The following is a 17149-nucleotide window of genomic DNA, read 5'->3' on the forward strand; positions in this document are numbered from 1 at the left end:
TCCTAATATCCAACCTGAACTTTCCCTGGTGCAACTTACGGTCATTCCCTCTTGTGTTCTTGCTAGTTACACAGAAGAGGCTGATCCCCACCACTACAAGCTCCTTTCAGGTAGTTGTAGAGACCAGTAACATCTCTTCTGGGCATCCTTTTCTCCCAGTTCCCTCAGCTGCTCCGCATAAGGCCTGTGCTTCAGACCCCTCACAGCTTCTTTGCCTTTCTCTGGACACTCTCCAGGGCTTTGATGTCTTTCTCCCAGGGAGAGGCTTAACACTGAACACAGTACTCAGCAAAGGCCTCACCAGAGCTGAGTACAGAGGGATAATCACCCCCCTGCTCCTGCTAGCAACACTATATCTGATACAAGCCAGGATGCTGTTGGCTTTCTTGGACACCTGGGCACACTGCTGGCTCATGTTCAGCTGAGCACTGACCAACACCCCCAAGTCAGTTTCCTCTGCACAGCTTTCCAGCCACTCTGCCCCAAGCATGTAGAGATGCATGGGATTCTTGTGTCCAAAGTGCATGTCCATGTCCAGCAAAGAAGATGGACACAGACCTCCCATCATGTAACTTAGCATCACTCATAACTCCCTGCCTGACTTAAGTGGAGATGCCAAGACAGGGGTTTTCCATCTATCCCAAGATCTTAAGTGTGAGGGGCAGAAGGAATTCCTACCAGTAGTTCCAATGGATAGCCTCCCTCCTGCATGGAGCAGGCTGCTTCAGCTTGTCTCAGTGCTGGAGGCACTCAGCTCCACTGGTGTGCCCCATGCTTCACTTGCATTTAAAGTAGCTCTTCCTTCCCTGCTTCCTTTCTGCTGTAGGACAGAAACTCCATTCCTTCTACTTTGGTACTCCAAACTTAAGACAACACTATGACTACAAAAGTCAGTCATCCTATCCCATAAACAGTGAGTAGCCCAAGAGCCCCTTTGAGCTCTCCTGCACAGTTGCATCTCCTTGTGAGTAAAGATACCTCTCAAGGTAATACCTGTGCAGAGAATTCTTACACCTCGATGTCAAGACACCTTGCTGATACATGTCCTCAGTAAGTGACTAATAACCTGTTCTATCTCTTTTTTTTTTTTTTTTAGCTTTGCTAAGGTCACATCTTGGATTGATTGTGACAAAAATTGCTGACCAATTCTGGGACTAGGAGAGGATCCAGCCACATTAAGGCTCCTTTCCTTTGTGGTCCAAGGAGTTTAGGAGCAAAGAGGTCCATTCTGAGCCTTGTGACTCAACAGGAGGGCCCTGTATGTGTTTAACCCTACCCTCTATGCAGAACATCAAGCGTATCCAGCCATCTCGATTCTTGTTAATGTTGTGATTTAACAGCAACTTATGTCAGTAAACACATTCCTGTTCATCTTCTATGAACAAAGAGTATAGTGCATTTGTTTCCATCTGCCACGCCTCAACAGGAAATCTCAGGATTGCTTCCCCAGGACATATATAAGAAAATGTTGGAAACCTTTCCAAGATGATGATGACGATTAGAAGTAGTCGTAGCATTTACTTTCTCCCTTGTGCAATCACCCTGTTCTTTAAGAGACACAGATACTCACTGGTGGGACTGAATGGTCACCCAGCAGAACCAGGTTGCTATGGCTGTTCCCTACTGCTCCTAAAAAGTGGAAGCAAATTAACCAAGTATAACCATGGAGTATGGCTAAGCACTTTGTAGATCTGTAACAATTGCAGTAGCAAAAGGCACTTGATAAACCAGCAAGGCATAAACACACAGAGGCTGGACAAGCAGGAAGGCACACATGGCTGCATGCTTGATGTATGGGAAGCAAGAACAAGAAGTAAACTCAACAAGAGTGCAACAAGAGCAAATGAGGGGTCCTCCTTTCCATTCAAGAGAAGAAGAAAACACCAACACAGAATGAAGGAAAACAAAGGAAGAACGTCGTACCACACCACTGGTTTCCCACCTCAAGCAACACACAAAGTCCTGTACCTTGGAAGCTGTGCAAGCCTCAGAGTATCAACACTCCTCTATTTTATACTCACAGATAATTTAGGATGAGTTTGTCGTGGACTAATTGTGTGTTGATGTGATGTATATAGTTAATAAATGTCAATCCAGTGATCTGTTACTTTAAAACTTAAAACTGTGCTGATGTCTTTGGAACAATTGCTGAATCTGGGATTGCTCCACAGAAGGAGCAGTGTGCATACATACAGTTGTACCACATACACTTGGGTGGCTTCTCTTTCCAAACCAGCTCAGCATCTCCCCAGCCTGCTTAACAAGTCGAGAGGTGCTGAGGGTACAGTGGTGGATACCAGTAGGGTGAGGAGCAGCATGGTGATATAGGGGGGACTGCAGAGGGTGGCTTTGAAATGGGGCCACTGAGATCCTGCCAGACAGAAAGTGAAAAGACAGGAAATTAATCATGGAGCCCAAAGCACAGCTTCTCACCAGGACGCTTTCTGGAGTCTGGCAGTTGTTTAAGCTGTTAACTTTAATTAAATTTGTCTGTGCTACTGGCACAGGGCACTGAAATCCACAACTGAGCATCATATTTTGTACGTAGCTACTGGTGATTTTCTCCCCCAGCTGAAATGATTGAGAAGAACGTGCCCGAGTACTGCACAGTGTGTGCCACGGAGCCACCCTGCTCTTCTGTTTATTTGCTTCTTCACTCAGAGTTTAAAATAGCCACGTGAAATGGCTGCCTGCACACCTGAAAGAAAGCTGCTGTGTAGACTCACTCATGATTATAGTGAAAGAAATCAAGCGAGAAAACACTGTTAGAAGATTAATACTGAAATAATTACAGGTTTGCTAGCATAAATAAATCTCACGTTAGGATACAGCTTTTAGCAAATGACCTTGTAAGAAAGAATCATTAGTAAATTGCTCTCCCTTGTTTCACCCATTCACATCTCTCTGTATACATACAGACACACCATACATACCCACAGCTCCAACACTGAAAGAATGGTTAATAAGTGCTGCTTCGATTTCCTCAGAGATCTGTTTGTGATACAAGACTGTTTTCAATTGCTTAAAACTCCAGCAAAATATTATCTCCAGACCACGGACTTTTCCCCCAGCCTCTTTTTTTCCTCTCAATGATCAGAAATAGTGTACAGTGCAATCTGCCTCTCGCTGGCCACTAGATGGACCTGGTCTGCTGCACCCATCCTCAAAGCTGCTTTTGTGGTCACACTGCTCTGAATTCTGATGTACAGGAATTAACAATAACTGTCACTGGACAGCAAACACACATAGCTTAGCAACCTTTATAAACGCCCCAGGATGGCACAGTGCTCTCTTTGATTCTGTCTGATGGCTGCAGTGTTGGAATTATCCTGGCTTGGCTGCTTAGAGGAGCTAAGGCACTGCAGTGGGGGAGATGTCCCAGATCCTTTTGTAGAAATTGCAGTTCTTACATCTTTCAGTCCTTTTTGTGGCTTATTAATAATTGTGGAAATTGACTGCAAAATGAGGTAATGAGGTGAGATCTGTCAGTTCAACTGGAAAAGCAGTGCCAGTCACCAAACACCACTCAGACAGACCCACCTGGCCACATGCTTGAGGTGATTGTAGGCACAGATGTCAGTGCAGGCTGATTTCTTTCTCCCCTGTGCAAAAGACCTATTTCAGACTGTCTGTCTCCATGCTCTTTTCTTATGGATTTCATACACTGGAATCACAGAATCACAGAATGGTTTGAGTTGGAAGGGACCCTTAAAGGCCACCTGGCCCAACTCCCCTGCAACAAACATACCTACAGCTCTATCAGGTGCTCAGAGCCCCATCCAGCCTGGCCTTGAATGCTCCAAGGATGGGGCATCCACCACATCTCTGGACAAATTCCCATTTCTAAGTCTCATAAACTGTCCAGTTACTGGGTTTGTATGCACAAACACACAATGTCTTCAAACCAAAGATGTTGCAAAGCAATGGGTGAACAGGACAAGGATGCTCTCTTACTTTTTGTTTCACAGAGATCTTGCCTATTTTATTACAAAACTTTCTAGAGACTAGTTTAATGGCAAATACTCTCTTAAATCAGAGCCCTGTTCTTACAACTAAGACATTATTGATTTCCCTTGCTTAGTTTCAAGCTGGTAATTCATTAGAGATTGCACAACAAATAGATTTTCAAGTATTTAACAAAATAATTGCTTTAAATCCCCACCAAGCTTACTTGGCACTTTTCCCAACATTCCCTTACGTTGTCTGATCATCAGTCAGAAACGAGACCACAGAAAAATGCAGCCTGCATCCTTTATAACCCCCCCCCACACACACACCTGTTTGCTGTCCAGCTCCCTTGGCAGCCAGAACTGATAAAAACCACTAAAACCCCTAAGAGCAGCCTGCAGCATGGCAGTTCTGGAGGATTTCACCTGGTCACGGAGGGAGACCCTGCACTGCAAAGAAATGGAACAGGGCGTTATGCAAGGTGCTAATAAAAATGTGAACCACTGTGCAACAGCTGCAAAGCCTGCAAATTTCCAACCACTCCTATTTCCTACTGGCTTATGCTGGTTAGAGATCATCCAAGAAACAACCCGTGTACCCAAATATAAGCTGCTCACATAGGCCATCATTTGTGCTCCATCCCGTGTTTCAAAGAAGCTGCAGTATGACTGACAAGCTGCTGAATCTCACAACATGCTCGCAAGATGAAGGAAGTGCAATCCCTGAGGAGACATACAGTCTCACCTCATTAAATTCCTCAGTGAGACCATTCCACAGCCGTCCGATCACTGCTCCACTGTGCTTCACTCAATACACACCTTTTCACACATTTTGGAGGACTGAGAAAAAATAAAATATAAATGTTTTCCTTTTTCCTATATTAAAGCTTATGCAATTTAAATAGCTGTAGGTATGCCACGTGAGCTGCCAAGAATAACCTCTGAAAGACAAATTTAATTTTCCGTGCTCACGCAGGTAAATATCAACGTGCAAACTAATGGAATGTTTGAGTTTCAACTTTCTGGTCTTTCCTGCTGTTTCCTTACATAAAAGATGGATATTATTATATCAGGGAATATACCGAAAGATTTCCCCCTTACTTTGGAGAATAAACACATGCAGATGGAATTTAACTGCAGCTCCAAGTGCTGCCGGTTTCTCTGCATACAGGAACTGCAGGGTGTTCCCTTTCAAAGTCCCCGTGCTCACTGTGTTGCTGGAGGTTCCACCTCATGGTAGCAGGCTCCTTTTGCAGCCAGCAGACATGGGTTCGAGTGCATGTTTTAAATCCTACCTCACATTTCAGAAAAGAAAGACTCTTCAGATCCCTGCCCTGCAGCGGCCTATTGCTGCAGCCAAAAGCTTAGTAATTCAGCTACTGCAGGAGTAAGCTCTCCCCCTGGACATTTCCTCCCACTGTATTGTGCAATGACACTGTGGTAAATATGCCAAAAGCTGAAAACGCATTGTGTCCAGCTCCAAGTTTTACTAATCCTTGGGAAATGTATGGAACGCAGCAGCAGCTGGTATCTGAGACAAAAAAATAACCTAGTGCAGCTTGTAAAGTTATTATTACAAATATTCCCTTACTTCATGACTTCACGATCTTTGATTTGAAACTTTCAGTACTTTATCTGAACTCCAATTTTTGCCTATTCTGAAAAGAATTAAATATTTTCATACATGTACACATGCATTTTTTTCACAGCACATGCATGCAGACCACAAGCATGGCAAACATGTTTGTTTTTCTTCCCTTTCCCTTCTCCTTCCCTTAATTTCTTAGATGTCTCTAGACCACAGATCAATTACAGAGCTTTCCAAGACAGCATGTTGCCTCTGTAGCTTTTTTTAATGCACGGTGCCCATGCAGGTACAGTGCTCTGGAAGCTTTACTCCATCAAATGGAGCAGAAGGGCTCCTTCATCTCTGGTACAGGTCAGAGTTCTCTTTGGATTTCACTGACTTTGAGCCAGTCTGTTGGCATGGGTAGAACCAACCCACTCACCTGGTGTCTATTTCTCCACCTGAGTCCAACAGCTGCTGAGCTGCAGCATCTTCAAGGAAACTGCCACAACTGTGGGTGCTTCAAAATACGAAGGAAACGGACTGTGGAGAGCTGCCAAGTTCATATTCTTTTGCTGCACTGTTGCTGGAGAGCAAGTACTAAGCTCAGTGAATGCATTAAAGCATTTTTTAAATGTTTTCACTGTTTGTCCTATTTGTGATGAAAATTTAAAGTTGTAACCCACATCCTTCAACATTTACAGTTGGCGCCTATTTGGTACCATCAGCAAATTCAGTGCAGCCTTTCCATTACAGAATCACAGAATTGTAGAATCACAGAACTGTAGGGGTTGGAAGGAACCTCCAGAGATCATCGAGTCCAACCCCCAATGACATCACAGTCACTGAGAAAAATAAGCAACAGTGCTACAGAAAGCACAGATCTTTGCAAAGCCTACCTTGATTTATCACCTAATCTCAAAGAGAAATCATTACAGATATTCTGGTTATTCTTCAAACATTTCCTTTGCATATTTATGATAATTTCATATGTATGTATCAAATGCTTTACTCTAAGAATATGATTACTGCATTAAATGCTATATACGTAAAGAAAATTAGGAAAATAATCAAAGCAAGAACAAACTCACATATTTAGAGCATAAACCAAACCAACGCCTTTGCAGGACCGCATAAAAAATTTCACCAAAGCTAGAAAAGACATCTTCAAGTCCTGTATCCAAGTCCTTGATGAAAACACTAAGGACAGCTGGCCCTGAAAAGGAGCTCTGTGAAGTCCCATTACTGACTGGCTGCCAGCCTGATGTAACACCATTTCCTATAAACCTTTGTGCTTGACTCATGAACCAGTTGTTCACCCATCACATTATATTTTTGTCTAGCTGGATGCTGGAAATGCTGTCCAGAAAAACACTGTGAGAAACAGTTTTGCTGAAATCCAAAACGATTACATCATCTGGTTTCCACTGGTCAGTGAGTTGGGTAATCTCGTCAAAAAAGGAGATTATAATGACTTCTAGCAGAGAGTTTTGTACAGCCTTATTAATCTTTATGTTTTACATGCTAGTCACTGTGCTGGTTTCTTTCTGTTACTTTTTTTTTCAGAGAGGTCTTAGGGCTTAATTAAAATATAGTGATGCTAGGTTTAATCCTTCCTGTAGCTTCCTGGGGCTAATTTCTAACACTTCTTTCTGACACAAGCATGGACTAACTTTAAATTATGTTTATTTGCCTGAAAAACAGTAAAGAACTTCCTCTCCTGACTGGCCCCCGAGACCTCACAGCCACTTAAGTAAAACCGTAAGGCTGGATGTAGCTCTGAAGTTCTTTCCTATGAGAGTGGTGAGGTGCTGGAACAGCTGCCCAGAGAGGCTGTGGATGCCCCATCCCTGGAGGTGTTCAAGGCCAGGTTGGATGGGGCCCTGGGCAGCCTGGTCTAGTATTGAATGTGGAGGTTGGTGACCCTGCATGTGGCAGGGGGTTGGAGATTCATGATCCTTGAGGTCCTTCCAACCCAACCATTCTGTGATTCTGAGCACCTGATTGAGCTGTGGCTGTCCTTATTCACTGCAGAGTTGGATGAGGCTTTAAAGGTCTCTTCCAACCCAAATGATTCTAATTCCAGTAGGAGGAGGAGAGAGACAAATAGTAGGTTGATACTAAAAGCAGCAATATTTGTGAAGACCTCCTTCCTCATCAGACCCACACAGAAGGATGACGTGCTGTCAACTATTTACAACTTGACAAATTAGCAGGTCTATAATTCTTCGGGAAAGAGAGAGGAAAACACAAGAAAACAAAAACCAATCCTATGATGCAAAGATATTCATGTTCCTCTACTTAAGACGAAAAAAAAAAGCGTTTGCCACTACTTCCTGGTGGGAACTGATCCCACTCATGTTCCTTATTATTTTATCATGTCAGCACAGCATACTTTTTTCCCACTGCATAAGTATGGTTAATACAGTTTCCATTGTATTCCAGCAGAAACTTAAGAACATAAGCTCTTAAAAACTAAGGAGTAAGAAAGACAGCAGTGAGCCATTAGCATTTGGACAGCCTTAGTTCTCACTTGCAAAGCAGCTGCCATATCAAAAATCTCCATGTTTACAACTGCAGCTGAATAATTCACAAAGGATGAAAGCAAAGGTCGTGCAGAATTATTTCATTTTGATTGACCAACTGCACTGTAACTAAGAAAACCCCACTTTTCAAAGTGTGAAGAATGAACTGCTTTTGAAAGAATCAGTCACCACATCTTCCAACTTCAGAATAGCAATTTTGGGGAAAGGAGAAAAAGAATCCTATTTCTTGATCATTCCAGATTAGCCACAAAGACTCTAAATGAGAAGTCTCCACAAAATGAGATTATAGCCTTTGCCTAATTTCTGCAGACAGCACGCATGCATCACCTGGAATTATTCAGCATTTCAGCTGTGACATGGTGAGTACCAACTGGCAAGCTAGAACCTTTTACTGGAGAATAATAAATTCATATGCTTGTTTTTCAGTTTAAAACAACTAAAATGTTTTTAAAATGTATTTTGTACTCTAAGAGTAGCCGGATAGGAAAATCTGGAACTTTCTGAGATTTAAACTACTGAATTAAGTCAGAATTGTTTTGCCCCTTCGTTTGAGACCCACAATGTCTATTAATGAAAACAAAATAAATGATATGAAATTACTTGGAGATGTGTGGCATAATGCCTTCAAAAATATTTTTTCTTTTATATAAACAGGAAGAACTGAGTTGAGAGGTAACCTCTTCAGGGGATGTTCAAGTTGGATATGAGAAAAAATTTCTTGTCTCAAAGAGCAGCGTGGCCCTGGCAGAGGCTGCCCAGTGGGTTGGTGGAGTCACTGTCCCTAGAGCTGTTTAAGGAACTAAAGAACATGGAGTCCTGGCACTGATGTGGTCAGTGGGCATCAGCTGGGGTTGGACTAAATGATCTCAGAGGTCTTTTCCAACCTTAATGATTCTAACTGTTTCTAATGACTCTTCTCAAAAGACTATATACCTGACTGTGGGGAAGATGTAACTGTGAGGAGTCACCAAAGAGCTTAACAGACTCCTTGATAGATCTTATCACTGTGAAGCCTTGGGAGACTGGAACAGAAGACAAGGAGAAAATGGAGTCAAAGGATAAACAGGAAATTCTTTTGTATGCACTGTTAATGTCACAATTGAAAAACGTTTCATCCTTTATCACTGTTGTTTGGGACAAGTTAGGGCCAATTAACTGTTACAGAAACTTACTGCTTGTAAGTGGATGGTATATATGTTGAACACAATAAAGAGATCTATTCTGATGCTACAAGAAACTGAGAGAGCTCTCCAACTCCACTGAGCACCAACACCTGATGAAAACGCATCCCAGAAACAACTGGGAGGAGAGTTTCTAGGAACAGCTGGTTGCTTTTAAAATAAACTTCACGTGAAAATCTTGGGTTTTTTTCCCAGAGAAGAAAGAAATGGCATCAGTTATTAGAGCTGATCCACAATGAAACTAAATGACAGGAAAAAGAAAAAAAAAAAAAAAGATCGCACTGGCACAATTGCCAGCATCTGCAACAAAACACAAATCCAAATTAGGAAAGCAGACATCACTGTTTCAGAAAATGCATTTTATATTTGTCTAATTAGCATAGGCACCACTGACAGATGCACATACGGTGAAGGTCTGTGTGTGTACATGTCTGTATTTAAGTGGTGTTGCAAGCTCCAAGACCTAACCACAGGTGACGCACAGGCTTGCCTACAGGCTGTTGTATTTGTGCTTCTCAAAATGTGCTAGCAATTACAGCTCTGAAATTAACAAAGCCACAAATGACCAAAGCAAAGCGACTAAGAACCAGCTGACATATTGAAATTAAAATTCTGGAAGGTTGCACTGTTATTAGCCACACAGCAAATGAAGAAGAACTGAAAAACAAAGCACAGACCTGGGGTCTTCCCAACAAGTGCACATCCTCTGGTTTTGACTGCTTGTGCTAGCACACTGCTTTCTCCAGCAAATCAGCTGCTGAGGAGGGAAAAAACAGAGCAGCAGCCTTGACAGTGTCAGCAATGAAGGTAAACCACTAACTAGAGCAGTCTGGTGAGCCTGCTCTTTTGTTGAACCAGCACACAGGGCTGCCATTTCAGGTCATTGTCTGTAATGCTATACTGCTAGGATATGATCAAATACTTAAGAGTATGTCATTTGCAGTGTTGTAACTGCAGGGACCAGAAGGAAGCTGATTTTCAACTTACACAAGAAGAAGCTGGTCTCAAACAGCCAGCAAGCAAATTCACATGCCTTAGAAATGCAGCCTTCCTTGCAAATAAAACCTGGAAGGAGCAACCTGTCGTAAGGAGCCAGATTTTTCCCAGAATTATGAAGAAGAGCACAGTGACACTGCTAGGCAAGGCCAAAGTTAATGTAGTTACTTTATGTAACTTTTACAAACATATTTCCTCAGATCACCAAATTTGCAAAGCAGTGTCCAAAGAATACAAGTATGTTTTCTGTATATTTTTCTGGACTGCTGCACTAAAGAAAAACTGTAACAAAAGGAAGAAACCTCCAGAAGAAGCATGGAATTTAGATCCTGAGAGTAAGCACGGTGTAAATGAGTGTGTGCAAAGGCAAACCATGTGCAGTTAGGTTTTGTAACAGAGGCAAAAAGAAGCATTGTATCTGAAATACTGCAATCTTGGTTACTGATACATTTGGGAATAAGCATAACAAGACATCTGGATGAATTTTTCTGAGCATCTGAGCATGAATTAGAGCAACATTTGACTCACAACGTTCCCCCCCAAAACGCTACAGAACGCCTTGCTAGCTTCCACAGCATCTTCACTTCTCCAAAAAACAACTCAGAACCTGAGAAATCAAGTCTAGTAGTTTCCCTGTACTAAGTTTGCACCTTCAGCACGCTCACTCTGGGAAGACGCCCAAGCCTCCAACTTAGTAAACAGCATCATTTATTCCTGCCAAGACAAAAATAGACATCAACTTTTATATCAATCACCAGGGGATAGAAGTTCCACTCTGGAACTAGTAAACATGTTACATGATCCACTGAAATGAATGGAAATATTACTCATCAGCAGAAGCTTTACACTAGTTACAAAAGGTTGAATCTAAATAACTGACTTTTGTTTAGGAGAATGAGAGCTAGGAGCTAAGGAAGATGTGACCTGCAGAAGCCAGCTCCCTAACTGCCAAATGAAGCTCAAGAAGCAGATGATACTTATGGTTTTATATTTTCACATTCATAGTCTTTCAAGAAAAAATAAAAATCATTTTCCTTTGTTAGAAAAAAAAACCAAGACAACACTCTCAAAAAAAAAAAAGAGCATAAACAGATTTGCCTTTTGCTGAGGAAACCAATAGCTGGATTTGAATTTCTCACCATCAGTCTGCCTCTTCTTTCCTTTACTAGAATAAGACCTTATTTCAACAGATAAAATCTTAGCTCTGAATACTTTCCCACAGCTTTCTGCAGCAGCAGAGCTCACAGGGACACCGTCAAGGCGAACTGCAGAAATCTGGCAAGTTTTCACACATTTCACACTCCCAGTACGAAAGACTGCTGAAGAAAGAAGAAATGAGGATGTGCATCGTGGCAAACCTACTGATTTCATAATCATTCATTCAAAAGGGTGAGTGAAGTGTAACCATCCCTTGGACTGCCTGTGCTACAATTCCAGTTGCACAGAATTCTTCATTTCCAAAAGGCTACGCAGGAGGTACAGGAGACAGAGCAAACACAACCAGAACTTCAGCACAAGGCACTGGTAAGCAACACAGTTACTTTTTAACCAAAAGCCATGGAAAGGGGAAAAATATTTCAGTTACAACTTCCTTGCAGTTTGAAACAACACACAGTGGCCTAATAATATATATATATATATATAATATAAAAATAATTACACAGACCAACACTGCTCCACAGGACTCATTTTTGAGACCTCCAAACCTTATCCAAAAAGAAGCAGTTTTTAGGAAAGCAAACACAAGCAGCAGAATGTCTCCCTCCCTGCAAATGGGCTGGGACAGAGCAGAGCTCCTGGCCCACAGTCCAGAGATCAGAAGAGGTGAAAGGGCAAACGTGATCCCAGAAACTGTTCCTGCTTCAGCTTGGTCCTCACACAGAGACTCTCTATCTAGATAGGCTCTGCAGCATCAGCCCATGAGTGTTCAAAAGGTGTGTGACACATCATGTGGGTTTAATTCCTACCTGGTAAAAATAAATCTTCTCGCATTTCTGCTCTGGCTGCTTCAGAGAAGCATCGTTTTTTCAACCACTCAGCTTCATATTCGCTTGTGTGTTCATCGGGCCACGTGATAAATATCTTGTGAAATAAAAAGAAATGTAATGTTAGGGAAAAAAAAAATAGAAATTATAGAAATTGCAATATTTCAATCAGTAATATCACAGCTAAGGCTTCCACGTAATTCCATGCAAACAATTAATGAAAATCCAACCTGAACAGCATCCGAATTCCAATGCCTTTTATAGATGTTTATTTTCACATGAGCACATGACCTAATTTGCTATTTTCTGTGGGCTGCTGTCACTGCGTGTACTTTGCCTAACAGAAAGTGGGAATCACAGAATCTGGCACATTCCACCGAGAAGAATGCTTCACTACAACTCAGAAGAGCAGAACTGCCTTTCAAAAGCAGGACAAGAGAGACGTATGAGAAGGATAAATGTTAAGAGAGAAACTGTTCCCCTAGTTTTGAAACTTTTTTCCCTTTCAAGTAAATAGGTGTATAAAATCAAAATGACATACAAAGTTGCTATACGTGTCAGAAAAAAATAAAATCTACAGAAAGATCAGTTCCTGCTTTGTCTTGCTCAATAACCTCCCCTTTTCATGAACAGCTGCTAATGCAGATGGATAAACACAGACGCAGAAGCTGGGCCAGTGCTGAACGTTGGGTTACACTTTCTATGGATTAAGATCATCATCCTCACCTTTTTCCTGTCTGTCAGAGTGACTTCCTTGGCCACGATGTCAACATCCAGGTCCTCGAAGAGCAGCTTGCGGGCCTTGGCAGAGTGCAGGAAGCAGTGTGGGCACTGGCAGTTGTCCCGCAGCCAGACACAGGGGTAGCAGCTCTCACTTCCATCCTCCCACTGCACACGGATGAGGTGCTCCGCATCTGGAGCCTCCACTTTCCGTATCCCCGCACTCATGTAACCCGTGTGAGTCCTCCGTGCCGTCCTCCACCAGCAGCACTGCAGGTTTGCAGCCCCAGCAAGCAGGCGTCGGGTCACGAGGTGGACTTTGGTCCCCAGAAGGACACGAGCTGCCAGCCTCCACATGCTGACCTTGGTCGGGTCGCAGCGGTGTTCCTGCAGTACCACAGAGAGCAGAGTATCACTTAGGGAGCAACTGTAAGAGAAGGAGTGCTTTAAGGCGATTCTCCCCGCTTCCTTCTAGCTGAATATTTAGGAATACTCATTATCTTCTTTATGGCTTTTGGGACACAGAAGATATATTCAGACCTGTTTGCCCAAAAATCCCTGCGTTTAGCAGAGCTCCGGCTGGATTCACCTATTTGTTCATCCTTGTTCCTGCAGCCATTTGATACCTACAGCATAAAGGTCCTTTTGTAAGGCACTCAGACGAGTTCCACAAACCAAACATAGGTACTACTGCTGAGCTACATTACTAGCTTAGAGCTGAGCAATTCAAATCAACTGTATGCCGTGTGCTGAAGAAAGATGATGCATCCAAATCTTAAATCAGAAGAAAAGTTCTGGTTTAACACTTTCCTCGGGCTCCTGGCAAATCAATAAGTAATCATATTTGTTTTTAACAGGAAGCTTAGCCATTTCAAAGTTTATATATCTACTCCTAATTTGTTCAGTGTTTTGTTTTTTTTCCTGCTGTTTTGCTTCTTACACAAATATTGATGCAACCAAAGCCCTCCCCCTGTCCTTACACAGGGAATATCTCTTTAGATTCAGTATCTTTACACACTAAGACCTAGAAGGGCTGTCAAAAGGATTCTGACTAGCATAGTTAGAACAATAGGACCCCAGGGTCTCCTTTTGTTTTTATTTCATTTGACTGAGTACAGCAAAGCACAAAATTGATTTCCGCTTCCTTTTCTTTGGGCATAGCAATCCCACAAGAATCCCATTAATTACCAACTTTCACTTGCAATTCAATCCAAGGAACAGCTTTGTGCACACAGACTCAAACCTCTTTTATCCAAAAATGGGTTTGTATCCAGACTGAATATATATATATTCTCCATAAATACATATATAAAACATACACACATCCATAATATAAATACAGGTACTGCTTTGTAACTGCTTGGGATAAGACCATGAGAACAGGATTTCATTTTTGAAGTTGAAGGCTACCAGGAAGCTCTTCTGGCTTACCTGAGGTGGGGAAATTCTGAGAACAAGATATTTTTCATTACATGAAACATCCATTTAACCAGTTCTTCACGTAGTTCAACTACAATGCATTTCATACGTGCATTACACCCAGAACAGTTCTCACATTCCAGTTCACGTGGCTTGCCAAATAATTTAAGTATCATGCACGTGCTTAGTATTGAACCTGACAACCCACTAAATTGCTTTAATTCATTTGAAGCTCAATGTAAAAAATAATTAAGCCTTTAATTTCTAAGTGCCTTTCAAGGAAGACTCATCATCAAGTCTAAAATACTATAATAAGCTTGACAGATTCAGAGGATATCCATGCTTCTAGTATTCTACCATTCAGTTAAGAAATATAATCTTGTTTCTAAGAAACTCCTTTTAGTGCTGCTAGTAATAGAAAATGATGTTGGATTTATTTTATTTTTTTTTAATGACAAGAAATTAAGGTTTATTGTCTACCTGTCACAGAAGTGGCTTAACTGCTACTTGTTCTCCTTGCAATGAACATCTCACAAAACACATCTCAAGCAGAATCCTAAGTCGGTGACGTTTAGTTTTGTAAATGCACTGGAATGAAGGTCAACCTTTTTTAATGCAACCAATCCTGTCAGACACAATTTCTAGTTAAAACAAGAGCAATAAAACTTGTGGAAGGTACGGAGGTGAGATACACATGATTTATGTTACACTGGGGAAGGCTATAAATCAAGTGGGAATTCCCAGTTTTGCTTAGATGCAAGAAATGAGTACAGCCAGGTTCATGTTACCAAACTTTAAACGTGTACCAGAGTCACCTGCATCTGAACATCACAGGCACCACCTGCAACACCCATAAATAATGCACTCATTTAGACCCCAGCTCAACTGACCTATTTAGAAACCTGCTTTAGGATGAGGAGAACTGAACTCTTCATTTCTCTCCACCAACTAAAGAAAGAACCTCTGCAATTAGCCCTGACGTGGATGTTACAGTGCCCGTATCCACACTCATCAAGATGTTTCATGGCAGTAATCTCATGACTGGCTGCTGCTCCTGCTCACAGACCACTGCTGCTGTGCACAACCCACTACACATGTGTGGATGGAAGCAGCCCTATCTTTAGTGCCATGCAGAGAAAGCCTGAGTTGCTGCCATTGGTACCCCCATCCCAAGTGACTTCAGCTTTTGGCACCATCAGTCTAATCTATTCTGAATCACAAAGTACTCTCTTGAAATACTTCCAGTCCTAGCAACCAGGCTCGGAGCAGCCAGCCACTGCACCCAGATGGAGGGGAGGCTCTCTTTCATTGGCAGCAGCAGAAGCCTTCAACACGTTCAGGGTAGGAAACAACTCCACTGCACACTTTGTGGCTTTTTTAGTATGCAGATCTACATTATCCACTGTTACTCTGCCCCAAGACTTTGGGCCTATCCGGATCTTTGTTTATGCCTATTTATTGAAATCAGTGGAGTAGAGCCTGCACTGTTAACTAGGAGGCTTCAGGGCTATTTGGCTGCTAACTACACAGAAGAGAAAGCCATGAAAATTATTATAGTGGAAAGATTTCCCTAGTGCTGAAAATATTTCTAAAATATTCAGTGTTTGCATTACATGTTTCTGCCTTCAGTGTAAAGCAATTGTTTGGGTTAGCCACCTATCAAGAGAAATGCCGTAACAATCAAAAGCCTGCTTATTGTTTCCCTTGAGTTTGTCACAACACAGTGTCACTCTTAAAATGAAAACCCAGGCGATAACAATGAAGAGTATCTGCTACAGCACGCCCTCTTGGTGTTTATCTTCTCAGACACACGAATTGAATAAATACAGAAGTCTAATTTTTGTCCCATACTGCTTCACAGAAAAGTACACTCCCCTCAGTAGCTCCCACCCACGGTCAATGATCTCACAGCAGTAACCACTGAGCTACACCACTGCTTTCCCAGTAGCTAAGGCACAGTACTAAGAGCTGGATAAATACATCTTTAAAAGCCTGGGAGCTCAAGGCACAAAGCAAGCTGCAGGTAAACAAACCCAAATGCCTGTGCTGGTTGGTTGCAGGCCAGCAATGGGAAAGGCACACCTCTTATTCTAGGAGACCACTGATGATGCTGAACGGACCCAATCTCCCACCATATAGATTGTGCTAATGAGTTAAAGTGCTATTTTTTTTTTTTTTAATTTATTGACAATTGTTCAGAGGCTTTAAACGGTAAAAAATAATAATAATAAAAAAAAAAAGGATGTCAATCTGATGGTAATGCAGGCTGAACTACACGCTCAGGAAGCTTTTACCCCCTTCACCTCCAGCCCTTCAGGCAGACACGTAACCACGTGGTGCCGTTTTACACTGGAAACTGTTTTGCGCTAAATGAGAAGCAGAGCTTCGCCTGAAGTCATTTATCACTGCGCCCCGGCCGCAGCCAGGAGAGCAATTAATAACAGACAAACACAGAGGGAGCGCTCTGCATCCCCGCTCCCTGCATTTCCCGTCCCCTGCTTAGGAGGCACCAACGTAGCGCTCTCTCCACTCTCACCACGCGATCGACACCGTTTAAAAACAAACGCCGTGAGTCACACGAAAGCAAAGTCACACCAGGCGCGCACCGTAAAGGAAAGCAAACCTACGTTTACATGCTCCACACGGAGGGCCGAGCAGAGACGCAGCTCGCTTCGATGCTTCCCATCGGCGACGCAGCTCCCGGCCACGCTCCGCCTTCCAGCTTCGGCGGCCCGGAGCCCCGCGCCCCCCCGGCCTCGCGTAGAGCCCGGCCCCGGCTTCCCCTGCC

The 17149-nt window shown here is 42.6% G+C and overlaps 2 protein-coding genes and 1 long non-coding RNA gene across 10 annotated transcripts in view; 2 read left to right on the forward strand and 1 right to left on the reverse strand.

The window, feature by feature from the left end:
• CCDC34 (coiled-coil domain containing 34) overlaps nucleotides 1-3110 on the forward strand; it is a 98524-nt gene extending 95414 nt beyond the window's left edge. For 3 of the 8 annotated variants that reach the window (XR_016466588.1, XR_016466596.1, XR_016466591.1), the window contains exon 17: nucleotides 1107-3110. The gene's annotated coding sequence lies outside the window, so the exon portion shown is untranslated. Of the gene's footprint in view, nucleotides 1-1096 lie in introns of all 8 variants that reach the window. The other 5 variants (XR_016466594.1, XR_016466592.1, XR_016466595.1 and 2 more) reach the window with 5 other exon arrangements.
• BBOX1 (gamma-butyrobetaine hydroxylase 1) overlaps nucleotides 1-17149 on the reverse strand; it is a 29389-nt gene extending 12240 nt beyond the window's left edge. Inside the window, exons 1-3 of the mRNA XM_031607232.2 lie at nucleotides 16989-17149; nucleotides 12949-13329; nucleotides 12205-12319 (exon numbers count right to left, since the gene is read on the reverse strand). Coding sequence (XP_031463092.2) covers nucleotides 12205-12319; nucleotides 12949-13299 — 466 coding nt within the window. The 5' untranslated portion in view covers nucleotides 13300-13329; nucleotides 16989-17149. The remainder of the gene's footprint in view (nucleotides 1-12204; nucleotides 12320-12948; nucleotides 13330-16988) is intronic.
• Nucleotides 8632-12687, forward strand: LOC149917657 (uncharacterized). Its single transcript, XR_016466600.1, has 3 exons — nucleotides 8632-11626; nucleotides 11702-11761; nucleotides 12567-12687. It is a non-coding gene; the product is annotated as an uncharacterized LOC149917657 (long non-coding RNA).

This window comes from Phasianus colchicus, chromosome 5 (genome assembly GCF_987193195.1).
Source record: "Phasianus colchicus chromosome 5, bPhaCol1.hap1.1, whole genome shotgun sequence".
Classification (NCBI taxonomy): Eukaryota; Metazoa; Chordata; class Aves; order Galliformes; family Phasianidae; genus Phasianus; species Phasianus colchicus.